Source organism: Chlamydotis macqueenii, chromosome 3 (genome assembly GCF_036417535.1).
Source record: "Chlamydotis macqueenii isolate bChlMac1 chromosome 3, bChlMac1.mat, whole genome shotgun sequence".
NCBI lineage: Eukaryota > Metazoa > Chordata > Aves > Otidiformes > Otididae > Chlamydotis > Chlamydotis macqueenii.
Window position 1 is genome coordinate 77,415,654 of NC_141558.1, and position 23,753 is coordinate 77,439,406.

General features: G+C 38.4%; 1 protein-coding gene across 9 annotated transcripts in view; it reads right to left on the reverse strand.

Moving 5' to 3' along the window:
• RPS6KC1 (ribosomal protein S6 kinase C1) overlaps positions 1–23,753 on the reverse strand; it is a 92,218-nt gene that overhangs the window by 62,465 nt on the left and 6,000 nt on the right. For 7 of the 9 annotated variants that reach the window (XR_015258082.1, XM_086744106.1, XM_086744102.1 and 4 more), the window contains 5 exons: positions 20,439–20,559; positions 11,175–11,290; positions 9,082–9,175; positions 5,151–5,210; positions 3,970–4,332 (listed from right to left, as the gene is read on the reverse strand). Coding sequence is in view for 8 of the 9 variants with exons in the window: in XM_086744106.1 (XP_086600232.1) it covers positions 3,970–4,332; positions 5,151–5,210; positions 9,082–9,175; positions 11,175–11,290; positions 20,439–20,559 (754 nt within the window). In the remaining variant the exon portion in view is untranslated. Of the gene's footprint in view, positions 1–3,969; positions 4,333–5,150; positions 5,211–9,081; positions 9,176–11,174; positions 11,291–20,438; positions 20,560–23,576; positions 23,693–23,753 lie in introns of all 9 variants that reach the window. The other 2 variants (XM_086744104.1, XM_086744105.1) reach the window with 1 other exon arrangement.

Genomic DNA, 23,753 nt, shown 5'->3' on the forward strand with positions numbered 1-23,753 from the left:
TGATCAGTGCATTTTTCCATCACTAGGCCTGAAGCAATGCATTGACCTCAAAGTACTCTGACATGCTACAAAACAAAGGAACAGCTGTAACTGTGAGCCAAAGTTTCTATCAGTTAGTATATTTAGCATGCTTTAAAAATCAGAAAATTTTAATTCCAGAAGGTTTCGGCTCCTTGAGAATTGTGTAACCATCCTACACAATTCTTATAGATTTGCCTTCCAAAAACTCCAAAATCCTGCATGCAGCAAAACCCAGAAAACAGAAGAGGGGCAGTAGAATCAGTACATATTTAGAGAAAAAAGGAAATTATGGCAGTTATTCCCCCTCACCGCATATGAGGGAGCTCTGGTACAAGTCAAACAAGGAGGTACGAAAGGTACAGGTGGTTCAGTGGTAGTCCAAGGGCTCTACTGCCAGTCCAAGAATTCATTCTCCTTCCCACTGACAAACATGTTTAATATTAAATGTGTGTGCAGAGCAGAAATAGGCCCAAGATGTATAAAGAGCAGATGCCCACAGTCCAACCTCTCGGAGTGCAGACAGCATTCATTCCCCAAGTGACAGGTGTATTAGGCCTTTTGGGAGGACTATGAATAGGGTATAAAAAGATTTAATACTAAAACTCCGCAAGAGACTAGCAGACGAAAATACATACACACCTTGCACGGTATAATTAACACCACTATACTTCTGAGAGTGTGCACACACAGTTGAAAAAGTAGAGATGGATATTTCTTTGGTGTAAGCATATGCAACACCTGCCTCGGTCTAGCACTAGTGCCATTAGCTCAGAGAGCTGGGAAGTCATCAAGAACATAACAGACTCATGAGTGCTCTGATTGCCTTTATGGAAGTCAGCTACTTCAAACTAAACGACGAAAGTCTATAAACTTGCAGTAGTAAACTTACTCATACATGATTTTGACAAAGCAGCCTTAAGATGTAAGTAGATCTTGCACCAAGCCTAAAGGAGCGGCTGGTAACAGACACACACTTATCTTTCCATCCATCTAACCAACTTACAGAGGCATTACATTTCTGAGGTAATTCTGAGAGGAGTTTCAAACACAGAGGATGAATGATGTTTCTTCGTCTTCTCCCCCTCCCTGTACACTGGTTACATTTCCCGATTACAATTTTTAAGTGTCAATTTCTATTTTCTTGGTGCCACCACGTGGCAAAAATACGTACTACCATTTTTCATGCAAAAGCCACTTCCAGTCCATTCTAGAGGGGCCACACATTCTGCAATGGCTGCACACTGAAAGGCAATGTCACTTCATATGTGTCTAAGTATGGATGAACACTATGTTTCACTTTCAGATATTACAGAGGCTTATTTAGAGAAAATAGACTGAAAATAATCAATGGCAGAAGACCAGAGGCATTTTGTAACAATTGCACCATCCTTATTTTTTGAAAGGAGCATGTTATTATCCATGTGAAATACATAACCAGGGGTGTTTAAATAGCTGAAGTCATTAGGTTAAGGTTTGTTTTTTTTCCCTTGCAACATACAGCGAATATTTACATATGAATCCCAAACATACCACCTTTACAAAGCAGCTAGACTACAAAAAGTGTGATACAGATAATTAGCCATTTATGGTGTTTTGTTGTTTGGGTTTTTGAGTTTTTTTTACTGTCCTCACAGATCCTAAGACGACATATACTTTTAGGAAGGAATTTGAATCAGCCCTGTCATTATAAAGAGGACATCAGTGTGTCCCTGCCATCTTGCAGAAGCTCCAAAGATAATGGGACACAAAATGAGCTGGATCTACCCAAATCTAGTGGAAGTGCCCAGCAGAGGATGAACATTCATTTGCTTTCCACCTTCATAGCTATGCAGGGTAACACAAAGAAAGGAGAAAGATGACTTGACTGCTAGGAAGACTGCTAAGACTTGACTGCTGTACACTGCCTGTGTACATTTATGTTCCCAAGAAATAAGATGCCAGTTAAAAAGTAACTCATTCCCATTATTCCCTCTCCTGTGCTGTACAGATGCAGTGTCAGGGACTGCACAGAAGTTGCAGGTGCTGGCTACATATCTCTTCATCCATCAGGAACACCTCCACCCACCCACACAGTACATTTATTAATAACCCCAATGTACTGTTCAAGTGGCATCAGGGAAACAGGGCAGAATATCACACATTTCTAAGACTGACTGATTTTTTTCCTAGCTTGAAAAAGCATGGGTACCAGTGAGTGAGGAAATGTTAGCAAATGTAAGTAAAAAGCTCAACCCACTCTAGTTTAACAATTTAGTATGTATCAGTTGAGTAAGTCACCTACAACATATGCAAGAAAAGCCTTTCACAACTTCAAGTTACCATGAGGATTACCATGGATTTAAATCCATCACGTTTAACCACTGACAAAACTCAAGTACATATGCATAGTTACCACAGCTCAATTGATGTGTGATAGCCTGACTTGTATTTGTGCTCTAATAGTTTGAAACTGTTTAATAAAGCAAGCTTTTTGAAGCTGAAACTTGAACTGTCAGTTTAAAATTGCACCATGGACTATAACTGGATGGCATATATGTAGGGGGGGGGGGGGGGGGCGGAGAAAAAAAAAAAAAACCAACCCACACCAAACAACCACCACCACCAAAAAAAAATCCCAACAACTACAGAAGGGCCTTCCAGTGCATTCAGCATCAAGAATGAAAAGCATTTTGACAACACAGGCAAGTAAAGACAGGATGCCATTAAAAAGTCACAACACGCAGCAAAGCAGCAACCCTACTGGCATCACTGGAACTTGATAAGAAGGTAGATTGACTTTTGCCAAAAAAATATAAGACACTGTAAGCAAAGTCTACACATGTATCTTGGCCTGCACCTCTAGTTTTCATCAATAACCTATCCATTATTTTTTGCCAGGCCCTGTTAAAAGTAGCTCAGCAGGTAACTTCCATTCCTAGAACTCCTCAGAGGGTCTGGACCACTGCTGTGCATCACGCTGAGATGCAGCAAAGGCTTCAGCTTGTGTGAGCTTTGGTACATTAGCATTTAACTTCAGATCTGAAGCAGCATAATGCATCTGTGCTGTAAACCGTCAAACAAAACCACAATTCTAATCTTACCCATTTGATCTGTGTGGGACAGAAGCACAATACATAGACCCTGAATTCACTCCAAGAAAGAACAAATCTTTTCCTGTGCTTTATAGTTTTAAGTCATTGTTGGACAAAATGCAAATACATGAGGTTATCACTCTAGATTCTCAAGAACTAGAAATGGAAGGGGAAAAAACTGTTTCCAGACTGACAAGGTGCAAGGAGACTGCAAAAATTTGCATGTAGTTGCATCTGGTCTGTTAAGAGCAGTTTTGGAGACATATATTGATACACCGAAGTCTTTTGGAAAAAAAAAAAAAAAATAATAATCCTGTTCTCCTCTAGCCGTGCAGGCATGTAAGTTCATATGTATCCTTTAGCTAGAAAAGGGGAATGGTTTAGTGGAAGAAGCAAGAGGCTGTGAGCCAAGAATAGTTCTAATCCTGTTGTGATCGGGAAGTTAACCTGAGTCTGCCTCTCCCCATGCGTAAAATGGGGATAATTAATCCTCACTTAACCATGTAAATTAAATAATGTTTCAACAGTGCTGCAAGTGCCACATATTAATTAATGCCTAGATAATAAAAAGAAAAGAGGCAAAAGTGAAGCACTTTGCTACTTATCTGCAAGTCGAAGGTTGTGCCGCAATTTTAAAAGAGGAGATATCTGGCACTTGGAAGATGAGACCCTAAATTATCAGTCAGTCTTAGAGAGAAAGATTTCTCCCTCTCTCTCACATGCACAGCAGCTATTAAGCACATGAAAATCAGGCACACATCATTTTGAATCTTATATCAACCCTTTGCAACTCAGTAAGCTGATGTTAACTAAAGAAACGTCATCAACAAATACACATAACCAAAAGGTAAGGCAAACATAATGGGAAGATCCATACCTTGAACACCTTCCAGAAGCAGATCAACTCCCTTTCTATAAAAGCTGAAGGCAGTTTCATAATCTTCTTCCTCCTCCTTCTTCAAGGCCAATTTTATCAACTCGCCTGCTTTTTCCAAGTAATCCTGTTTGCCAGGCTTGGGTTTTAAACTTCCAGTAAACAAACTATGGCTTTCCCTCTCTCCTTCAGGTTTGCTCCTCTCCTGCTCAGGTGCCAGTGTACTTTGTACTGGGGGTTCAGAAGTAAGACAAAGGCCAACAGCTCTACTGGGAGAACTTTGGTTGGATGCCATTCCATCATCTAACTCAGCAAGAGAGTCTACATCGACTGTGAGAGAGATCAGGTCGCTGTCACTGGAGAAGCCTGAAAGCACAGTCAGAAAGATATTCCTTACTCTAGGTTTTTCATATACCTTAGGAACCTCCAAAATCGTTTATTCCATGCAAATATTTTAGCTTTCTTCTCACTTATGCAGCTTCCTGAGACTTTGTGCACAGAAAATCCCTGCATGTAAAGCTGTCTTAAAAACTAGCTTTTAGTACCTCTAGAAACAGGTTATTTAAAATTAGCTACAAACTCCACAGAGCAACTGGTCTTCATTTTAACAGTGGGAATGAAGAGACCAACATCTAACACTCAACTTAAACTTTCAAAGCCTGCTCACCATTGGGCTCCGGGAAATTACAAAACTAACCCTTTCTCTGTGAGTGCTATTGAAAAAGTCAATCAGCAGGAGTCAAATCACTGTTGCAAGAAATCCCAACACAGTTTTAAATCGGTAAGATGAATTATCACAAAAATAGTAAATTAGGAGTTTGAATTAACACAGAGCTACTGTCAGCTTATGCATCAGACAGCCCTCCAACTCGTATCTACCACGTATAGCCTTCATTCATTGCTAACGCATGGTAAAATGAATTAGCTTACAACTCTTTCACCAGATTTTGAGCTAACATTTGCCATAAGCTACAAGTATATATACTTACTGCAAGGTGATCTTCAGTAACTAAACCATAGCAACCTAGCAGGGTTATTTAGAAATAAATGGAAAGCAAAGTGGTATACACATACATCATTTCATTCTGTAAGGATTATCATCCATGAAAAGCATTGACTCATAATTATTACTTTCTAATAATTTAAATTCCACAAATGTAATGCAAAGAACTTCTAGATCTCACCTCCGCACTCGGATTGGCTCGTAAGTGTCACATCATCAAGCCCACTTAAATCCTTTCGAACTGAAAAGGATAAGAATGACAAAAATGGTTTTTAACATCCTTTTGTACAAAAGCTTAGATGGTCACTTGTCATAAAAATGAAAGGGCATGACCCTACTACAGGTAAAAGTACATGATATGAAACTGCTCTTTGACCAGCTATAAGATACACCCGTTTGGTATCGCTGTCACAATTTTAATGGGATGTTATTAGATTTGCCATTTTTTGTTGCCTCGGAGGTTAAAAAAACAAAACACAAGTGCTTGCTGGGGGGGGGGGGAGGGGGAAGAGCTAATTCAAACCTCAGCACTCCAACTCACCTAATTTCAATAGCAGCAGCACTTTAATTCCTATCTCTCACTGCTCTGATGATTTACAGCTAAGGAGACTTAAAACAGGAGAGCCTTCAAAGCTTTCAGTCTTAAAAATGTCATTCCAGAGTAGTACCCTGCATGAGACATATGGAGCAAGGCATGTATTTGGCAGTCCCACCTGGATATCAAGTAGCAGTTTGTTTTATCACCTTGGCACATGTACCCGCTGAGGCAATAAAACAGGCAATAAGGTCAAGACATTTCGCTGTTTGTACACACAGAGAAAGCAAATTCTGAGCTAAAACCTGGTGTCTATTTTCTTCTGTATTATCAACAGAGTCAAAAGTTTATCCACCTTATCAGGTGAAGTGTTCTGACTCATCTTCAAAAGGTATGTAGCAGTAGCAAAGAGCTGTCTCAAAGGCAACTAACTTAAACTTTCTTTTTGATTTTGCAACTCTAGAGTTAGAGGAGTTTACAATTTATGGAAGAGGAATAAGGAATATTGCTTTTCCAAAAGCTAGCAGCTCCTTTAATGCGAGTGAGAGGAAAAAGACATGAAGAAGAACAGATTACCAGTCACTCTTTGTCTGAAAAGCAAGGAACAGTGATACTTAGCATCACAAGACTACTTGAGAAGAGGGGACAGGGTGCACAGAAGACAATGATCCTGATCTTTTCAGGGGAGGGACATAAAGCAAAGTGTCCATGCAGACAAGAAGACTGCCAGTGTACCTGTGTAGCCCCAAGTCCTGCAAGAAAGAAGGCAACCTCACAACAGAACAACTGGAGAAAGACAGAAGATTTGCCAATTAGCACATTAATAATGGGCTGTTCACCTGCCCAATTTAGGGACAGCAATGTGGGGGGCAAAGAGAATGGAGAAGGGAAGGAAAAATAAAATAAAAAAAAAGATTAGCTTCCTGGTGAATTTCTCGAAAGAATTCTGCAATCGGTATAGAAAGACTTTTAGAGAGGAAGTTGGACATTTGAATATTATCCCATGTGCCTAGAGAGGAACCATCAGGAATATTAAATGACCATCAGGAATATTAAATGAGTATAACAATGCTGAAATTGAACATAAATTCCTGTACTTGTCTCTGCCTTCTGCAGTTTCACAGGGTATATGAGGAGCAAATGCTGTTTCCAAAAATTGGTGGAAAGCCTGGGTAACCTGGCTTGAAAAGCCTTGAAAAGCCTGTTCCTGTGAAAGCATGAACTGCCAAACTGCTTTTACAAGCAAGATATTTATTGCTTATTTTGGTGCAAAACCATTTCTACTACCATCAGTTTGCATCTTCTGCCATTGATGTGCACATCTTCTGCAAAATGAACTTTTCCTAAAAAGAAGAGCTAGAAGTGTGAGAACACAACCCCACCCTCATAAGCAAACACCAGCACCTGTTAAGGAGTGGGTTTGACACTGCACAGTACAACAGCCTGAAGGAGCAGTGCCCACATGGAGGTCCTTGAATGCTCACAAAAAACGAACACAGTGAACTACGATCATCAGACTGGGAAAAATTAAATGAAGGCAGGATGCCCTGAGGAGAGGCAGGGAGAAGACTCGGAGCTGAGTATTGCCACTGCCATCTAGAGGCCTTAAAGATACATGTTTCCTTCTGTCCCTAGTTTCCCACAAGACCAAAATTTGGTTTCAAACATAAGAAAATACAAGCTGGAAGACACATAGATTTCTAGAAAATATAACTCCACAAAAGTAATATTAGGCATCCAGAAATCCTGTGCTCATAGTTGTTGCAAGTATCCCCTAAAAGCACTCCAGCCAATTCAGAAGAAGGGTATTAAATATTTTTTCTACTTCACAGTACTTCCCCCCCCCCCCCCACTATTTTCTCTCACATAAGAGAAGTGTTTTTCTTCTAAAAATTAGGTCCTTGGGAACAAAGAATGTAAACGTTCACGTTAAGTACTTTTTCCTCTATAAGGCACAATGTAAAATGGGTGCACTGTCAGAATCTGGAACGTTAAATTTCACAGAAATAGTGCCCTTTTAATCACCAGTATTTCTGATAACTACCCTCTGTAATTGAACAGCTCTATACCTTTCCTTTCACAGAATGATGTATTGCGGGGGTATTTGTTCATTAACATCAAAGAAGATATTACAAAATAAAATCCAAAACTCACTGCACATGTAGAATGTATTATATAACTAAGCATAAAGTTACTGACATTGAGAAATCCCAGTGGGAAGTCATACACCTCAAAAATAAACAAAGCACTAAAAAAAAAAAATACAGAAGCAGTTGCTTGTTCAAGCAGAGTTTTCCCAAAGCAAGTTCTATGCCAGAATTAAACCATTAAATAGTTAAGGAAAAAACCCTCCCAAATAAACTTAATAAGTGTTTGTATAATAATTTGTATTTATATATGAGTGTAAAACAGTTCCAAAGAAAAATCTGAAGGCTTGGAAAATAACTTCTTGGAAGTCACAAGGACCCAAGCATAACTCAGAAACACAAATATCTGTAAGATTGCATGGTACTTGGCAGATGATTATACACAGAGATGCTTAAGCTAGCTCAGCCTCCAGAGGCAAGCAAGAAGTCCTAGTCCAGTATCTATTTGGGCTGATGGACCCTACATCACAGCCAAACTATTGTTTCGTGCAACTAAAGTCCCACTGAAATTACTCTGCACATGGTACTCAAGCCATCCATACACATCTTTTTCACTGTGCTAAGGAAACGCAATCTTAGGAAGAGGTACACACCCTCCATTGGCATAGCACAACCAGAAAGCACTAGCAAGTTAAAGGAGGGATTTCCAGTTTTCCACTGAACATAGCCCACACTGGCTCTAACACACAGCCTCTCAGACTTTCAAGAATAGGGAGGAGTTCTCGGGAAAAAAAGAAATGTTGGGAGTTTTCGTAAGAGACTTAAACAACTTGCTTATCTCCCTGAGCCCTGCAGTAGGCTTTGACATTCACCACTCATATTGTCAATCCAGAAGACATACTTAAACCTTTAAATTACGGTATCAACTCTCTTCTGCATTTCACTAAGCCACTGAAAGCATGGTGGCATCCAGAGCATGAACAGTTGAACAAGAATCCTCTGAAATGAATGGGGCAGTTCAAATCTTAGACTTATTTTTCAGGCTTTAGGCAAAGTCATACAGTCATCTTGTATTCAGTGATCAACCTCAAAAGAGTTTTAAAGTTCCCTGCAAATTTTTACAGCTTGAGACTTGGGTCATGATTAGTAGTGAACACTACCACACTGTTTGCCCAACCTTTTGGAAGCTGGCAGGATTACGTACATTTAAACTGGAGGATTCAGTTCAGTTAGCACGAAAAGCAGTTCATTTTGAGCAACAGAGCACTAGGACTTGTAAAATAGACCAAACTCCCAGAAAACTTCCTGTTTAAGGCAAACTTCCAGTAGTAAAGTACTGAGCCCACCTTCTCTTTTGTTAATCCCAGTTCCAGCATTTCTGTCATAGCAAATAAATAGAAGCTGGATGCCAATGCTCCTACAAAAACAGTACTTGTCATTTACATGCTGCTTTAAAACGTTATAAGGTTACATGAGAAAAGAAAGCAAACCTTCAGAGCTGCAGTCAGACAGGTTGTCAGTAAGAGAGTCAGACAGAGGCTCAACCGGACCAATCAGTTCAGACCCATCATGTACCTCTCCACCCTGAAAAGAAAGAGGGAAAGGAATTATTTAGCTGCTGTGCTCTATGGAAAGTCTCATTATATAGCAGTGACAGTCAAAATTAGATTTCTTAACTAGTGAATCCTCCATTACTTTACAGTTAATGCATTTAACTAAACTAAATAAGACCGCAAAATTAAACAAGGACTTTTGGTTAGGCCGTGTTTGGTTGCCACAAACCATCTAGGTATCTAAATAGTCAGCCTACTGCAGTGTCTGTGGTGAGTAACAAGAGCCCTGAACCATACAGGCTGTAGCAGGTCTGCCTGCAAATCCCAAAGTTTAACAGGGAGAGAACAGCAACGCTCCTGTTCTCCTGTGGTATATCCAGTCTGTACCCTTCAGTGGTGTTCCCCAGCTCAGCAGATCCCTCACGCAGGAATGTTTGTCCATCAGAATAATGTTCCACCCATGACCCATTATCTTGAGTTCAGTAGTAGTCGAGACTGGACAAACAGGGAGAGGGCCAGCATATAAGAAGGACATTACTCCCTCCCAAGCTTGGAAGGAATCAGAAGTAAGTGAAGTAACAAAAGGAACAATTAATTGCACAAGAAACTACCTAAATGTTTTGTTGGTTTTGGTTTGTTTGTTTGTTTTTTAATTTCTACTTTGCATCTCAGGTGCACGCCTTCCAGGCAACTACATCAGAAACTGCACCATTTCCAAGGCAGTGTTACAAATGGGCATTGCTAATCTGTCTTGAACTGGCGAGCGCAATTTCACACTAGACAGACAACTTTTCCGGAGTCAATAATACACAGACACACAGAGCACTCCCTTCAGTTGTTTCTAAGACTTCATTGTCCAAGTCTATCTCTCCATGGTTATTTGCACAAAAATGTGAAAAGGAACAAAAACACCCGTGAGCAGAGTTGAAAGACACTGGCTGAGCTGGTGACTGATCAAAACCTAAGGCTTTCTTACGGGAAAACATGACATAGCATCAGCTAACAAATGAGCCAAAACCATTACACTTACATAACTCCCCTTGTAGACCCACCCGCTCCTATAAAAATTAATGCCTTTCTAGATTGATTCATTGTCTTACAAAGCCAGAAAAGGTCCATTGGAAGGCTAAAACTAATACTTTTGTTATGCAAAGGAGAGGAAAATACCCAAAACCACAGAACAGAAATATTTCCAAAGAAATGAAAAAGTGCAAATGCAAATAAACTGAAAAGTAAAATATTCTAACTCTCCCATTAATTGCTGCTACCAAAGCTTAAAGAAAATTATCTTAAATATTTTAAAGGGCTCTGCAATAACTGCATCATACAAACAAGTTAGGAATTTTGTGCTTTGCTGTGTTTTTGCATATGTATCATTTAAATATACTTAACAAGTTCGTACACCTGAGTTCCATTTCAGCCAGATGAGCATTTCCTTAATTCAAGGGAGTTCCTATCATATTTACATGTAAATTCATGCTTATGTGTTTGCAGATTGTTGGACTAAGCTAACTAAGCTACTGAAAATAAAGAGTGTGGATCAAGGTATTGTCCAGAACTATGTTTTGGAGAGCAGTTCTCACAACACTGTACATGCAGCACATTTAACTAGTTATACGTCTAATTTGTTGTCACGGACCTGAATCTGTAACAGGCCATAAGAAATCAACCTTTCTTCCTTTGGTATGAAACTATAAACACCTACATAAAATACAGAAACAGTGACAGTATTTTTATTACTTCCCTGCTGTGCACCTGGATTTAACATCACAGATTTTGCTCATCATTTAATAAACAAATTCCAGATCTCTTCACCTGAAGTTCCTGTAAAACTTTCCACCTTGTAGAGGTGTGGCATAGGCTTTTTTTTTTAAAGCTACATTTCTAGAGTGAATTAAAAACTCAAGTCACTTCACAAAGCATGTCAGATCAGCTCACTGTCAATTCATGGTTTATAAAATACAGCAGAATCAGTACTATGCTTTATTCATATAAGTAAGAAGTAAATACTTCTGCAAATACTAACAAACCTTAAAAAAATCTTCAAGCTGTTTGCAGTTATAGAGAGCAGGGATATTAGCAGAAAACTGCAACAGATCTTCAGCACATTGCCTTCTTTCTTCAATCACAGTTTCATCAAATCGCCCTGGAAGAGACAGATGGATTGACAGTTTTAGAAATAACCACACATTTATTCTGCAATAATAACCACCACAAAAAAAAAAAAAAAAAAAAAAAAAAAAAAAAACAAGACAAAAGCAACCTTCCGAAGACAATGCCCTGAGTCTATTAAAGTCATTCCAATGCTTCAGGAGAACATAGCAAATCTTCAAACTTCCTATTCTCAATTGTCCCTAGTCCCGTCTTCTGCAATCCACTCGGATGATGAAAGCTGGCAGCTACGACAAGAATCCTTCGCCCTCTCATCGTAAGAATATGTGAGGCAACACTCTTCATTAGCCAAGAGACAGTAACGGATGTCCAGTGTTATCTAACAATAAATGATACATGCACAATTTGACAATATGCCAGTCAGTGTCAGCCTTGATTACGGCCCAAATCCTGTAAGGAGCTGAGCATTCTTCACGTATTCTTAAGAACAAGGCACAATACAAGTAGATAGTAAACAAAGTATTGATAAAAGCCCCCAAACAGTTCATCAATTCCAAGGTGCCATTTATGGAGGAGACAGAGCGTAGGGGAGATGGTGAAGCCCTGCCACCAGGCACTGAAGCTTTCCTCTGAAGTAGCTCCATGCAGCCAGGGTTTCATCTCCTCCTGGATTCAAGAGGTAAGCAGAGCTGGGAAGCAGCTCATCTACCAAAATGTATGATCCTTTCCTTTTCCCTACCCAGCACCCAAGACATTCCAATCAGAAAAAACATGTTTAATAAACAATCCCAGAGTTCACCTGAGAGATTTGTTTCTCAGGAGAAAGAACCCTTGGATTGCTACCTTAAATCCACATTCTTCAGAATTGCACACAACTTATTTTAGCTTTTCAGATCAACATCACTTTGTTGTTGAAATAGTTACAAGTTTACAAAAGGAAAAGGGCAGAGGTTAACAGTAATAATTGGAGGAGAATGGAACAGATATCGGAACAGCTGTACAGAGGGAAAAAAAGGGCTGGGAAGACAAGTTCAAGAAACTAACAGCATGACCAGAAAAATAAGAACCACGTGTGACAGCTCTGCAGCATTAACCTTTGAAGAGGACAAAAGAAACATTGAATACAGAAGCAAAATTCATTTACACTCAGAGCAAGCAAAAAAATAATCCCAGAAGACGGTATCAAAGCAGATTCTTTCCAGAAATTCTTCAAGTAAATAGCTCCTGCCCATGTGGTACCAGAAAAAAAGAAAATAAAACTAGAAAGTCATACACATACTCACAAGATCACAAACAAAGCTTTTGGGGCTTATGTTTCCATGAAAGGAAAGGAAAGACATTGTTGGGCTAATTTTCAGCTGGACTGGTTCTGTGACTTGTTCACCCTGCCCTTTCAGCCATACAAACTTTAGCAGCCGTACAAAAGAGCAAGTAATAAGCAAGCAGAAAGAAGGCAAAGGCAATGCTACCATGTTGAGTGGTAACATTGAAATCAGGCTCAATTAAACTGCTCATCAAACTCCCTATGTCTTCAGAGCAACACCAGTGGTGCAATAGGGCTTTTGCTTCATTCCACGCAAAATAGGACACCATGAAAAACCAACTTCCCTCAGTAAAGCACAGCAGCATAGGCCACTTAAATGAACGTACAAAATAACAAGAACACTGCTATAACGAAGCAGAAAATCAATTGCAAAGAAATAAACACTGAACAAGGCCAGAAACAGGTAACTTTTGCAAGCAAGTAATCCTCCAAGATTTTTTCCTGGTTTCAGAGGGATCTTTCTCTCCCCAATCTACTTTGTCATCAAACCCAATAAAAACTAATTCTTCTCATCCATATCTTCTCAGTACTATCACTGGGCACCAGATAGGACGTGTCAAGACCAGCACTACCAGGCTCACCAGCATTCACTGGTTGTCCAGGCAGCTGCAAACTCATGAGTATGAGCTGAGCCTGCCTGGCTCTTGGTAGCACCACAGCATGCGCACTCCTCTTACTCAGCTGCCTTTTCATAGACTTTGCAGAAATACAACTACATTTGCAACCACCTGCCTTCTCAAATTTAGCTGATATTAGCCACATGAGTAAGAGGTTGGACTTTCTGACAGGACAATTAGATAAGCCTTATTTTCTTAGGAAGCTGAGCTTAAAAAAAAAAAGTAATACACATGTTTGAACAGAGTCATTGAAACATTAGTCACTGTCACATTTTCCAGCTCATCAGCATCATGATAAACAACCACTTACAGAACTAGAGGACTTTGGGGCAAGGAAGAACATAATTCAGTACTGGTTTGTTCACAGACTGCCTCGCATCTTGCTGGCAGTTTAATTCCCAGCCAACCCTGCCTAACTCCTTCCCCCTCTCCCTTTTTGCATACTTTCAAGAAATCTTGTCTTGCTCAAGACTTTCATTAACATCCTTTTCAAATAGATGTTCAAAGGTACTTAGATACCCAGCTGACTCTTCCAACATTTCTATCAGGAAGTCTTCCTGCATCTAAATCAATGTTACTTCCACTACTCTTTACATCTCTCAGACACTTCTAGGAAACTTCATTATAGGGATCATGTCTTTCCAGGGTTGTAGGAAGCATCAACTACAAACTTCACGTATAACAAATGCATTAGCACAGTTCTGCTATTCCTCTAGTAATGAGCCATTCAAAATTTCTTATATACACGGAAACCAAATGTAAATTCATGTGAAGAGAACCCACAAATTATTTTCTGGGGCAGATCTGAACAACAAAACACCTAGCAAGGTTCGTGTTCATGTTTCAGCTAGTTTCTCACAAGACTTCCAACTGTACATGACACCTAATTCTTAAGTATGCTACTTCATTTAGTATTTTCAAATCCAAAAAGTATCCTTATCTGAGCTTTACAATGTGAACCATCTTTCTAACTCACTGTTAGCAAGTTATCAATATCTGGGTGCTTTGGTTTCTTTTTGTCCAGAGGGACAAAAAATCCCTGGAAAGTCTCCAGAGGGAGAGTATCTTTCACTCTAGAATACATTTCTGCAGTTGTTAGATATAAGAAACCCTGAGTACAGATTTACCAGTATTTGGTAAAATGCCATGTATAGCAAACATATTGGAATACTTAAAGTGTCCAACAAAAGAAAAAAAAAAGCAGTCTGAAAATACTGAAGAAATTATGTTGATAAATATTAGGGAAGGACAGTAATCACTTCCAGAAATAGGTATCATAATTGCTGCGTAACAATTCAGAGAAGCTTTAACAGCTGGATCTGTAAGGACATTTTAGATTCCCATGCTTGAGGTCATTATGTTTTCTCCATAAAATGGGTGGAAAAGGTCCAAGTGAAGTGCAGAAAAAGTGAAATGATTTATTTTTCCCACCCATAATACGTTTCATGCTTTGATGTGAGCAGCTCTATTGTAACAGCATAAAAATACACACACTTGCATGTTACAACTGTGGTGTAAAGCACGCAATGTGGTTCAGCTCTGCAGATGTGGCAAGCCTTTGATTGCATGAAATATGGAAGCAAAGCATGACCTACTCATTTTTAAATACATCTCAGTTCTCTGTACCATCTCCTGAAACTCTAAACACTGAGCTTGAGATTCTGCTTAGGTTTAATTTTTCTACCAGAAGTAAGTTCAACTGTCAGAACCACCAATGCTCATTTTTTTAAAAGTGTACCATCCACAAAGCAATATGTATAATTAACAACCTGCCAGCAACCTCTAGCTATATTACTTAGTAACCACTTTAAAAGCTAAAACAACTGGAAGTCATTACAGGGAAGAAACGCTGCAGAAACACTCCATTAAAGCGGCTTGAAAACAAAAGATCTTAATAGCGGTGGACCTTGCAACTCACCATTAACTGAACAAGACTGAAAACAAGTTTGTCAAAAACTCAAAATATACCTAAATTACATCTTTCTCTAGTACAAAAAATACTAGGCCTGATGTGAAGATAAAAGCTTTAAATTAAAATATAACACACGGCAGCTGTTATGTGTAGAAGTGAGATGGAAGAACACATAGCAAAACTTCATGCTTTAAATAGAAAAGTAATTCTTAAATTGAGGAGAGTCTGACATTTCTGTTCCTTTCAGCTACGTACCAATCATTTAAAATTCATTTTTACATTACCTCCTCTTTCTTGTATTCTTCTGCAGCTCAGCTTCACTCAAATGTAGTAGGTTTGAAATTAACAGTAACCCAAAATAAAAGAACTTTTTGTAAATAACTACATTGAATATTTCTGTAGATTTCTCTTACAATGTACATCGCAGTCACTTTTGTTCATCAAATACAATAGAAGAAAGAAGCTTTGCAGAAGGGATTTCACTCAATTTTTCCCTTGCTTACAGAGCTAGTGTAAGAACAGCTAATTTGCATTTCTGGCAATTTAAAATTATTTAAGATATTAGAAGTCTGTACTCTCTTCCACTCTGATTTTCTTTTGTTTTTACCCCTCTCTTTCATCCTCTACAAAGAGCTATCATATCTTCTACCTGAAATTAAATTATGCTTTGCAAATATTAGCTTTTTTAATAACTTGTCCAGTGAGCACTCTGTAAATCAGATAGAAAATCATTGCAGGATGTAGCTAATACTACTTTCTCTATTTAATCATTAGTGCACAAGTTCTGACATAGCACCAAACCTAACCCACTTCCAACTTCATAAATAAGCAAAACTAAAAAGACATAAGAGTTGGATACAATTTAGCTGATGTGAAAGAAAGTTTAAACCAGGAATTTTACCCAGCTCTGCGCAGAGAACCATTAAATCTGCATGAGAATTCAGCTTCCTTGCGTTACACTTAGTTGGTCCACACAACAAGGGGTTAAGTCAGAGGCTGTAGGGGCAGTTTGGACTTGTCTTATAAGCTAACTGCAACTTGATGATGTTAGTACATTCTTTAAAGCATCTCAGTGCCATTCCTACAGGCAGTAGTCATCAAAAAAGAACACTAAGTAGCAAAAATTATAAGTCTGTGGCAGCATTTGTTCCTAAAATATCAAAAGGAAAATTTGTGCTTTCCAGGCTGAGGTTTTGCTTCGAAGGGAGTGTCAGGCAGTTTCTCTGGCACTCAAGGCAAAGGAGGGCCAGCAAGTACGGCTACAGAACCATAACCCTGGGCAGTAATATAGTGCTGTCACACCGAGTGGTGGAAAAAAGGTTAAGTTACCAGCCTCAATTTTGGCACTTTTCAAACTGACAGGCTTGACTGTCCCAAAGTAATAGCACCTCACACCATGTCATGGTTTTAACTACAGCCAGCAATCGAATACCACACAGCTGCTCAATCACCCAGGGCATAGGGGAGAGAATCCGGAAGAAAAGAAAACTCATGGGTTGAGATAAAGACAGTTTACCAGGACAGCAAAGGAAAAGATAATTATATAATTATGTATATATATATATAAATAATTATAATAGGAAAAACAATAGGAATAATTTAAGAAAAGTAAAACAAATGAATGATGCACCATTTCTCACCACCTGATGACCAATACAATCACCAAAAAGAAAAAAAAGTAAATGATTCCAGAACAATCCTGATTCTGAACAGTGAGAGAAGAGAGAGCTAGCTCACTAACCCACCCCCATTTAAGTACTAAGCGTGATGTTTATGGTATGGAATACTCTCTTTGGCCAATTTTGGTTGACTATTCCGGCTAGATCCCTCCCAGCTCCCTATATCTGCACATTAATGAAACCTGGAAAGCAGGACAGTGTCCTTGGTCCATTAGCAACAACTCTAACAGTGTGTTTACCAACATTCTTCACATACAAAACCCAAAACACCTTAGCCACTGAGAGGAAAATTAACTTCATCCCTGCCAAAATCAGGATGCATGTAAAAGCATAAAACACCAAAAAAGCACAATACAAAAAAAAAAAAAAAAACCCACACAACAACAACAACAAAAAAAAAAAAATCAAAAATTGCAGGAAAAACCCACAAAAAATGCTAGGCTACACAAAAGTGCAAAAAACCTTATGATAAATGCATACGAAAATGCTAAAAACGTTTTTGCATATTTTCCATGCATAGCACGTAGTCAATGCATGCCAAAAAACACCAAAACCATACTGGATGCTAAGACACACTAAAAATATGACACATAAAAAAAAAACATGTAAAAGCATGCAATAGATGTCTTTCTAAAAAAATGTGAAACAAATCTGGATGTTAAAACATGCTAATGTGCAGCACACAGGAAAAATGTGGGAAAACATGCACTAGATGCATGCCCAACCATGCTAGAACTGCTAAAAATGTTACACACAAAAAAACTTGCAAAAAAACCAGCACTAGATGCATGTGAAAACATACCAAACACTGGCTGGATGCTAAAATGTGCACAACACAATGAAAAAACGTGCGAAACCATGCATGACAATGAACATAGAAAACAGGCACAACACATGGAAAACATGTCCAAATACACAAAAAGTATGCACTACATACATGCCAAAAAACACCAAACATGCTGAACTCTAAAAATGCTGAAACAACATGGAAAAAAAAACAAAAAAGCACATGAAAGTAGGATGGGAAAAAAAGTTAAACCCATGCTGGATGCTAAAAAAAAAAAAAAAAACCTCTTAAAAGCACATCACAGATGCACACCAAAAAATGCCACAAGTGTGCCGCATGTTTAAAAACCCAACAAAACATCTTAGAAACACTATGGCAAAGGAAAACAATGCTACAGCAATACCTCAGAAACCAAAAAAACATTCCAGAAAAAAAAAAAGGTGCAAAAATTCACATCAAAATCTTTTGGGGGAGAGAGAAAAAAAAAAAAAAAAAAAAGAGGACTGCATGAGAGATGCATGCCATAAAACTCCAGACATGCTGGACACTAAAAACATCACAGCAGCAATGCCAAACATGCCACAGCAATGCTTTAGGAACCAAAATCCATACGCAAAATCCACACCAGAAACCTTTCCAAAAAGGAGCCCATGGTAGATGCATTCAAAAAAATGCCAAACAGGCTGGACACTAAACGCTATGCAAGGTGCATACAAAAACCATAAGCATAGTTTATAAAGATAAGCTGGATGCTGGGAGTGGGGAAAAACAACACCACACTACACACACACACACAAAAAAAAAAAAAAAAAAAAAAAAAGGAAAACAAAAACCACACCCCCACACACACTAAAACAACTTGTAAACACCATGGAATGGCCTTAACACCAAAACACTTTAGACACTGAAAAGCCAGTCCCAAAACACCTCACAAGCCAAAAAGCTCCCCAAAAAAATCTTAGAAACCAAAATGGTTGCCAAACAGCATATCAAAAAAGAGCATGTGGTAGATTCACACCAAAAAAAACCATCAAACACATCTGATACTTAAAAAACCCACCACACTAAAAAGCAGCACTAAACCCATTTTCCACAGTTAGCAACACCTTAAAAATGCCTCAGAAGCACTGAAAAGCACGCAGTAGATGCATGCCAAAAAAGATAAAACATGCTAGGTATGTCAAAAAAACAATGAAAAATGCTTTTAAAACCATATATATGCATGCAACCAATATATGTATGAGGAAAGCTACACCTAAGAAATGTTGGACATCAAAAAAATACCACCCCACCACAGCAACATCTTAGGAACCAAAAACCACACCAAAAAAAGTGCAGAATTCACACCAGAAACCTTGCCTAAAAAGAAAGCACATAGCAGATGTTTGCCCAAAAAAATGCCAAACATGCTGGATGCTCAAAAACACACAAGGTACATACAAAAGAAAAAAGTCAAAAAAACCACACACCCCTCCACAGGTTGGATGCTTAAAAAAATAAAAAAACACACAAAAAAACCCCAACCATGCACACTAAAACAATTTGTAAACACCATGGAAATGCCTTAGTAACCCCAAAAACACCTTAGGAAGTGAAAAGCCTGCCAAAAAAAAACCCAAAAAAGAACACATGGAAGATGCACACCAAAAAGCACCAAACACATTTGGGACTCCCAGCCACACCTTAGAAACACTCAAAAAATAAGTGGTAAATGCATGCCAAAAAAGACAAAAAGCCTACCCAAAACCAAACCAATAAAAGAGCACATGGTAGATGTATGCAAAGAAATGCCAAACACTTGTTGGACATCTAAAAAAAAAAAAAAAAAAAAAAAACCAACAACAACAAAAAAAAAAAACACACAAAAAAAACCCCATTAAAACGCTTGGAAAAAAGGTTCGAAAGCATGTGGTAGATGCACACCAAAAAGCACCAAATCCATTCCAGACAGGAACGTCTTAGAAACGCCTTAAAAATGCTCACAAAGCACATGGCAGATGCATGCAAAAAAAGTTGTCAAACATGCTGGACACATTAAAGCTGGAAAATGCTTAAAAAACTCAAATCCACCGCATATTGTCAGGTATATGCACATCAAAAACACAGCAACACTTTGCTGAACGCAAGAGCATGTGCTAAAACAATTTAAAAAAAAAAAAATATCACACTGCTAAAATAAACACAACACATTGCTTAAAAAAGTGTGGTAGATGGAGTTCTATATGGAGTCATACCATTTCACTGAAAGCCCACCTATAATTCATTTATGATGACATATACATCAGGCTTATAATAATATTTGGCTTTATTTATTTTTTGCCATGTATTTCTCATGAAGAGTCACAATTCTCTTAGGGGTTGTTTTAGTGAAATAGTTCAACTGCTATATGTAAAACTGATCTCAAACATCTACGTAGAGAAAATGGATAATTACAATCAAATTCCTAAAATAAAAAATTATTTTCTGTAACAACCACTTGACACTACAATAACTCATCACTATAAACCACAGACAGCTCATACGAAAATCTTTGTTCATTGTTCAACGGCTGTTCACAAAGCTAACAGACTTTATGCTCCTGAAAACAGAGAACGTATATTGTAAAGATACAGACCATATGCATCAATAAATATTTGAACTAATATCTCTAGCATGGAAGCAAGGACATAACTACCACTGTTAAAAAAAATAAATAAATAAAAGTATCAAACTAGGATACCAGCACACCTACAAGACAAAACAAATCAAGAAGTTGAGTAGTGAAAGCACAGGGAAGAGTTCCATGTAGCTGCAAAACAAGGTGTATTTATAGATACCAAGCTATCCAATAATTTGAGCAAGTCAGGAAGAAATTATGCTTACCAAATACTATCGCCTTGGCGAAAGGTGGAAAGAGTTCTGTATGCCTGCATAAGTTTTTATGAATTTGCCAGAGATCTTTGTGCAGTTTCTTAAAGTCACTGTATCTCTTCCAAACCACTATCTGAAGCAGAGAAAGGAGAAAGAAGTATTAGTGAGGTTCATTGTTCACATTGCATCACACCATAAATACATTTTTTTAAAGCAAATCAGACAACCATCAGCAAATCAACCAACTTCAGAAAATACGTTTAACAAAAATATAAAATCAGAAATGTCAACTGTAACAATCATTAAAAAAGGGTCATTATCTGTCCCTAATCCTCCATTCTGGCTAACAAGACTACACTGCAAAGAAAAAAAAAATAGTTGAAAGCTGAAAGAAAGAAAAGGAGAAGGCAAAGGCAGAACTGTTTCTGTCACATTGAGATCCAGAGCTACATAGAAAACCAGTAAGAGAGGAAAAAATGCCATGTTGCACTATCCAACGCTCAATAGCGTACTGTGCTCGGCACAGCTGCAGGCAGTATGGGGAAGAGACACAACAGCAAAAGAGAAAATGAGGGAAGATAAATCAATACAAGGAATTCTTAAGGACAGCACATTAAGCACCCAGGACTACAAACCAGCTTGTAATTTGTTTATGCAAAATGCTGATCAGGCGTAAATGCAAGTTCAGTAATGCAAGGAGAGCACGGGTTCATTACAGCAGCTTTTCCTGATCCATCCTTTCCAGAAAGTAGTAGTCATCTCCCAGTCAGGTACCTACCTTATCCTTCTTCCATCCCATTCTTTTTATTCTTTCCATTCAAGGAAGGAGGAAAACCCAATGGGAAAATCAGGCCAGCAAAAGAACTGAGCAACAAAATTTACACTTGACTGCCAACAGGTTTGTTATCAGGATGAAAAAAAACCCAAACATAGACATTTTATATTTTGGCCTTGGTTTTGGTCAGATTCACTAACTCATCATAATAAACCTCAACACTAATGTAAAGTGATTAGAGTAGAAGGGGGGGGGGGGGGGGGAAGAGAGAGAGATTGCAATGCACCAGTGTTCCATCAGTCAAACGTCTCAACTAGCTTAATACAACTAACCACCATTTAAAAGATTCCAAATATCTCTGATTTAACAGGTTGCCTTCTCACGAGTGATCATAATTGAAAAACTTTTTTTTAAAGTAAACCAGACTTAGAGGTAAGTAAAAGGTCTAATTTTAGAGGGTTTGTTGTTGGAGTTTTGGAGGGGTTTTGTTTGTTTGTTTTTAAACACTGAGGTCAGAGGCCTAAGTTTCAGCAGATGCAATTTCTACCTACAGAACAATGCAGATAAAAGGTAACAGAACTATTAACAGTAGATATGCAAAGCTTTAATATGGCAACACTCTACCCACCTTACAAACTTAGCTATACTGAAACTAGCAGTCCTAACTCAGCCCCATCTATTGCGCACATATTTTCAGGACTCAATTACAACTAGTACTTGGTGGAGTTCAACAGACAAGGGAGGAAAAATCAGAATCTCTCAAGAAGGCAAACTAATCATTTTGCTATCAGAAACAATAATTTTTCAATGCTGTACTTCCATCTAAGCCAATACCCAGAAAGTGAATGACTAGCACTTCTTGAGCAGTGCGCATACAGAATATAAAATTGCTTAAGATGGCGAAGTCTTGAAACATTATGTTACTGTACTGTCAGTACTTTGAAACAATGTGAAAAGCTGCCAGAAAATAAAAGCATGAGATTCTGTTCCACTAAAAAAGTATTATTTTTAACCGCTGCAAGTGATCTCACAATAGCCAGGAGGAAAAAAATAAATATCCATAAGTAGCTTGCATAGCAAAAGCAGTCAAGGTCATTCTAAAACTTTTCACAAGCTCATGGAAATCATGCCTTTGCATGCATGCAGCTCAGCAAAGTTAGCAAACTCCCCTTACTAACATACTTATGAGAAATCAGATTTGGAGGAAGGACACATTGTACTCCTGAGGCTCAACGAAGCACAGCAAGTATATCATAAAACATATGTTAGACTTGTAATGCAATAAGATGCTTGTCATTGCTAGAGGCAGTAGATCTCTATTAACTCATGCAACTCATCTGTTCAGATACGAACAACCTTTTCTCCTCTGTGAAAGAGTAAGAGGAAAAAAACTCACAAGACTACACTAGCTACAATTGCCTCACATGCCATGTTGCCACCATCAGTCCCCAGAAGCAAGAAAATTAAAGTTAAGTCCGCTAGCCTTTCTATGTCTATTAACTCCTAAACACACAACTGCATGTTAACTTCTGTATCCTCTTGAGAACAAAGTCCTTACAAGGCCATCTTCCTTCCTGTCCCAGTAACAACAGTTGAGGTTATCTTGAACTGCAATCAACAATGTATTAAAGGCTGGTATCCCAAAGGGCAGTTAAAAGAGGTGACAGAAAACTTGCAAGTAGAGCTGAGGTCACAGTACACAGCCTTATGTACAGTTGTACATACGTAATGTATGCATTAACATCACAGCAGTCACATTAAGAGAGACTTCTGAATGAGTAGGCATGCACAGCTAAGTGGTGCCATACGGGTGCAGGAAGGAGGTTGCACGAGACAGATAGTAAAGCAACAAGGTGGTTGCGTGCACAAAATTTTGCCTATTGAATTTCTAATTCAGCATTCCGGAGAACTGGGGTAAATTTATTTCCAGCGGGAACAGGTTAGAAGCATATTCTTTTCCTTTCAAAGGCTGCCCACAAATCTTTTTCTACGATAGGAAGCCAGTATAGCAGAAAAGCTCGCAACATATGTGGTTTTCTGACTGCAATTCACCCTCACAGCAACTACCATCTAGGATATTCCTCTTAATAACTAGGTACTTTCAGATGCTTTCATATTACAGAATCACGCTACACCTAACATGCTATCACATGCAAAATAATTGATACAATGAAGGGTGGAAAAGGGCAATCATGAACAAGTTCATAGCACATTTATGTCTTCTTGCAGACTAAAGTTTGTGGAATCCTGCATGGCTAATCTACAGCCACAGATCAAAGCAACGACCAAAGCAATGACTAAAAGATACGGTTTTGCTATTGTTTCAAAACTACTTAACATATACTCATGCAATACTCTAGCTGAAAGACACTTACACTATATTTTTCTGATGAATGGCTCATCAACAGCTGCTATAAAGTGTTTTTCTCACAAATGAAGATTAAGGCAATGGCAGAATGTGTTCATGAATAGGTTCAATTCAGGAGCGTCCCTGGAAAAGGTGAACATCAAGCGACAAACTACAGTAATGCAGTTCTAAAACTAGATCCATG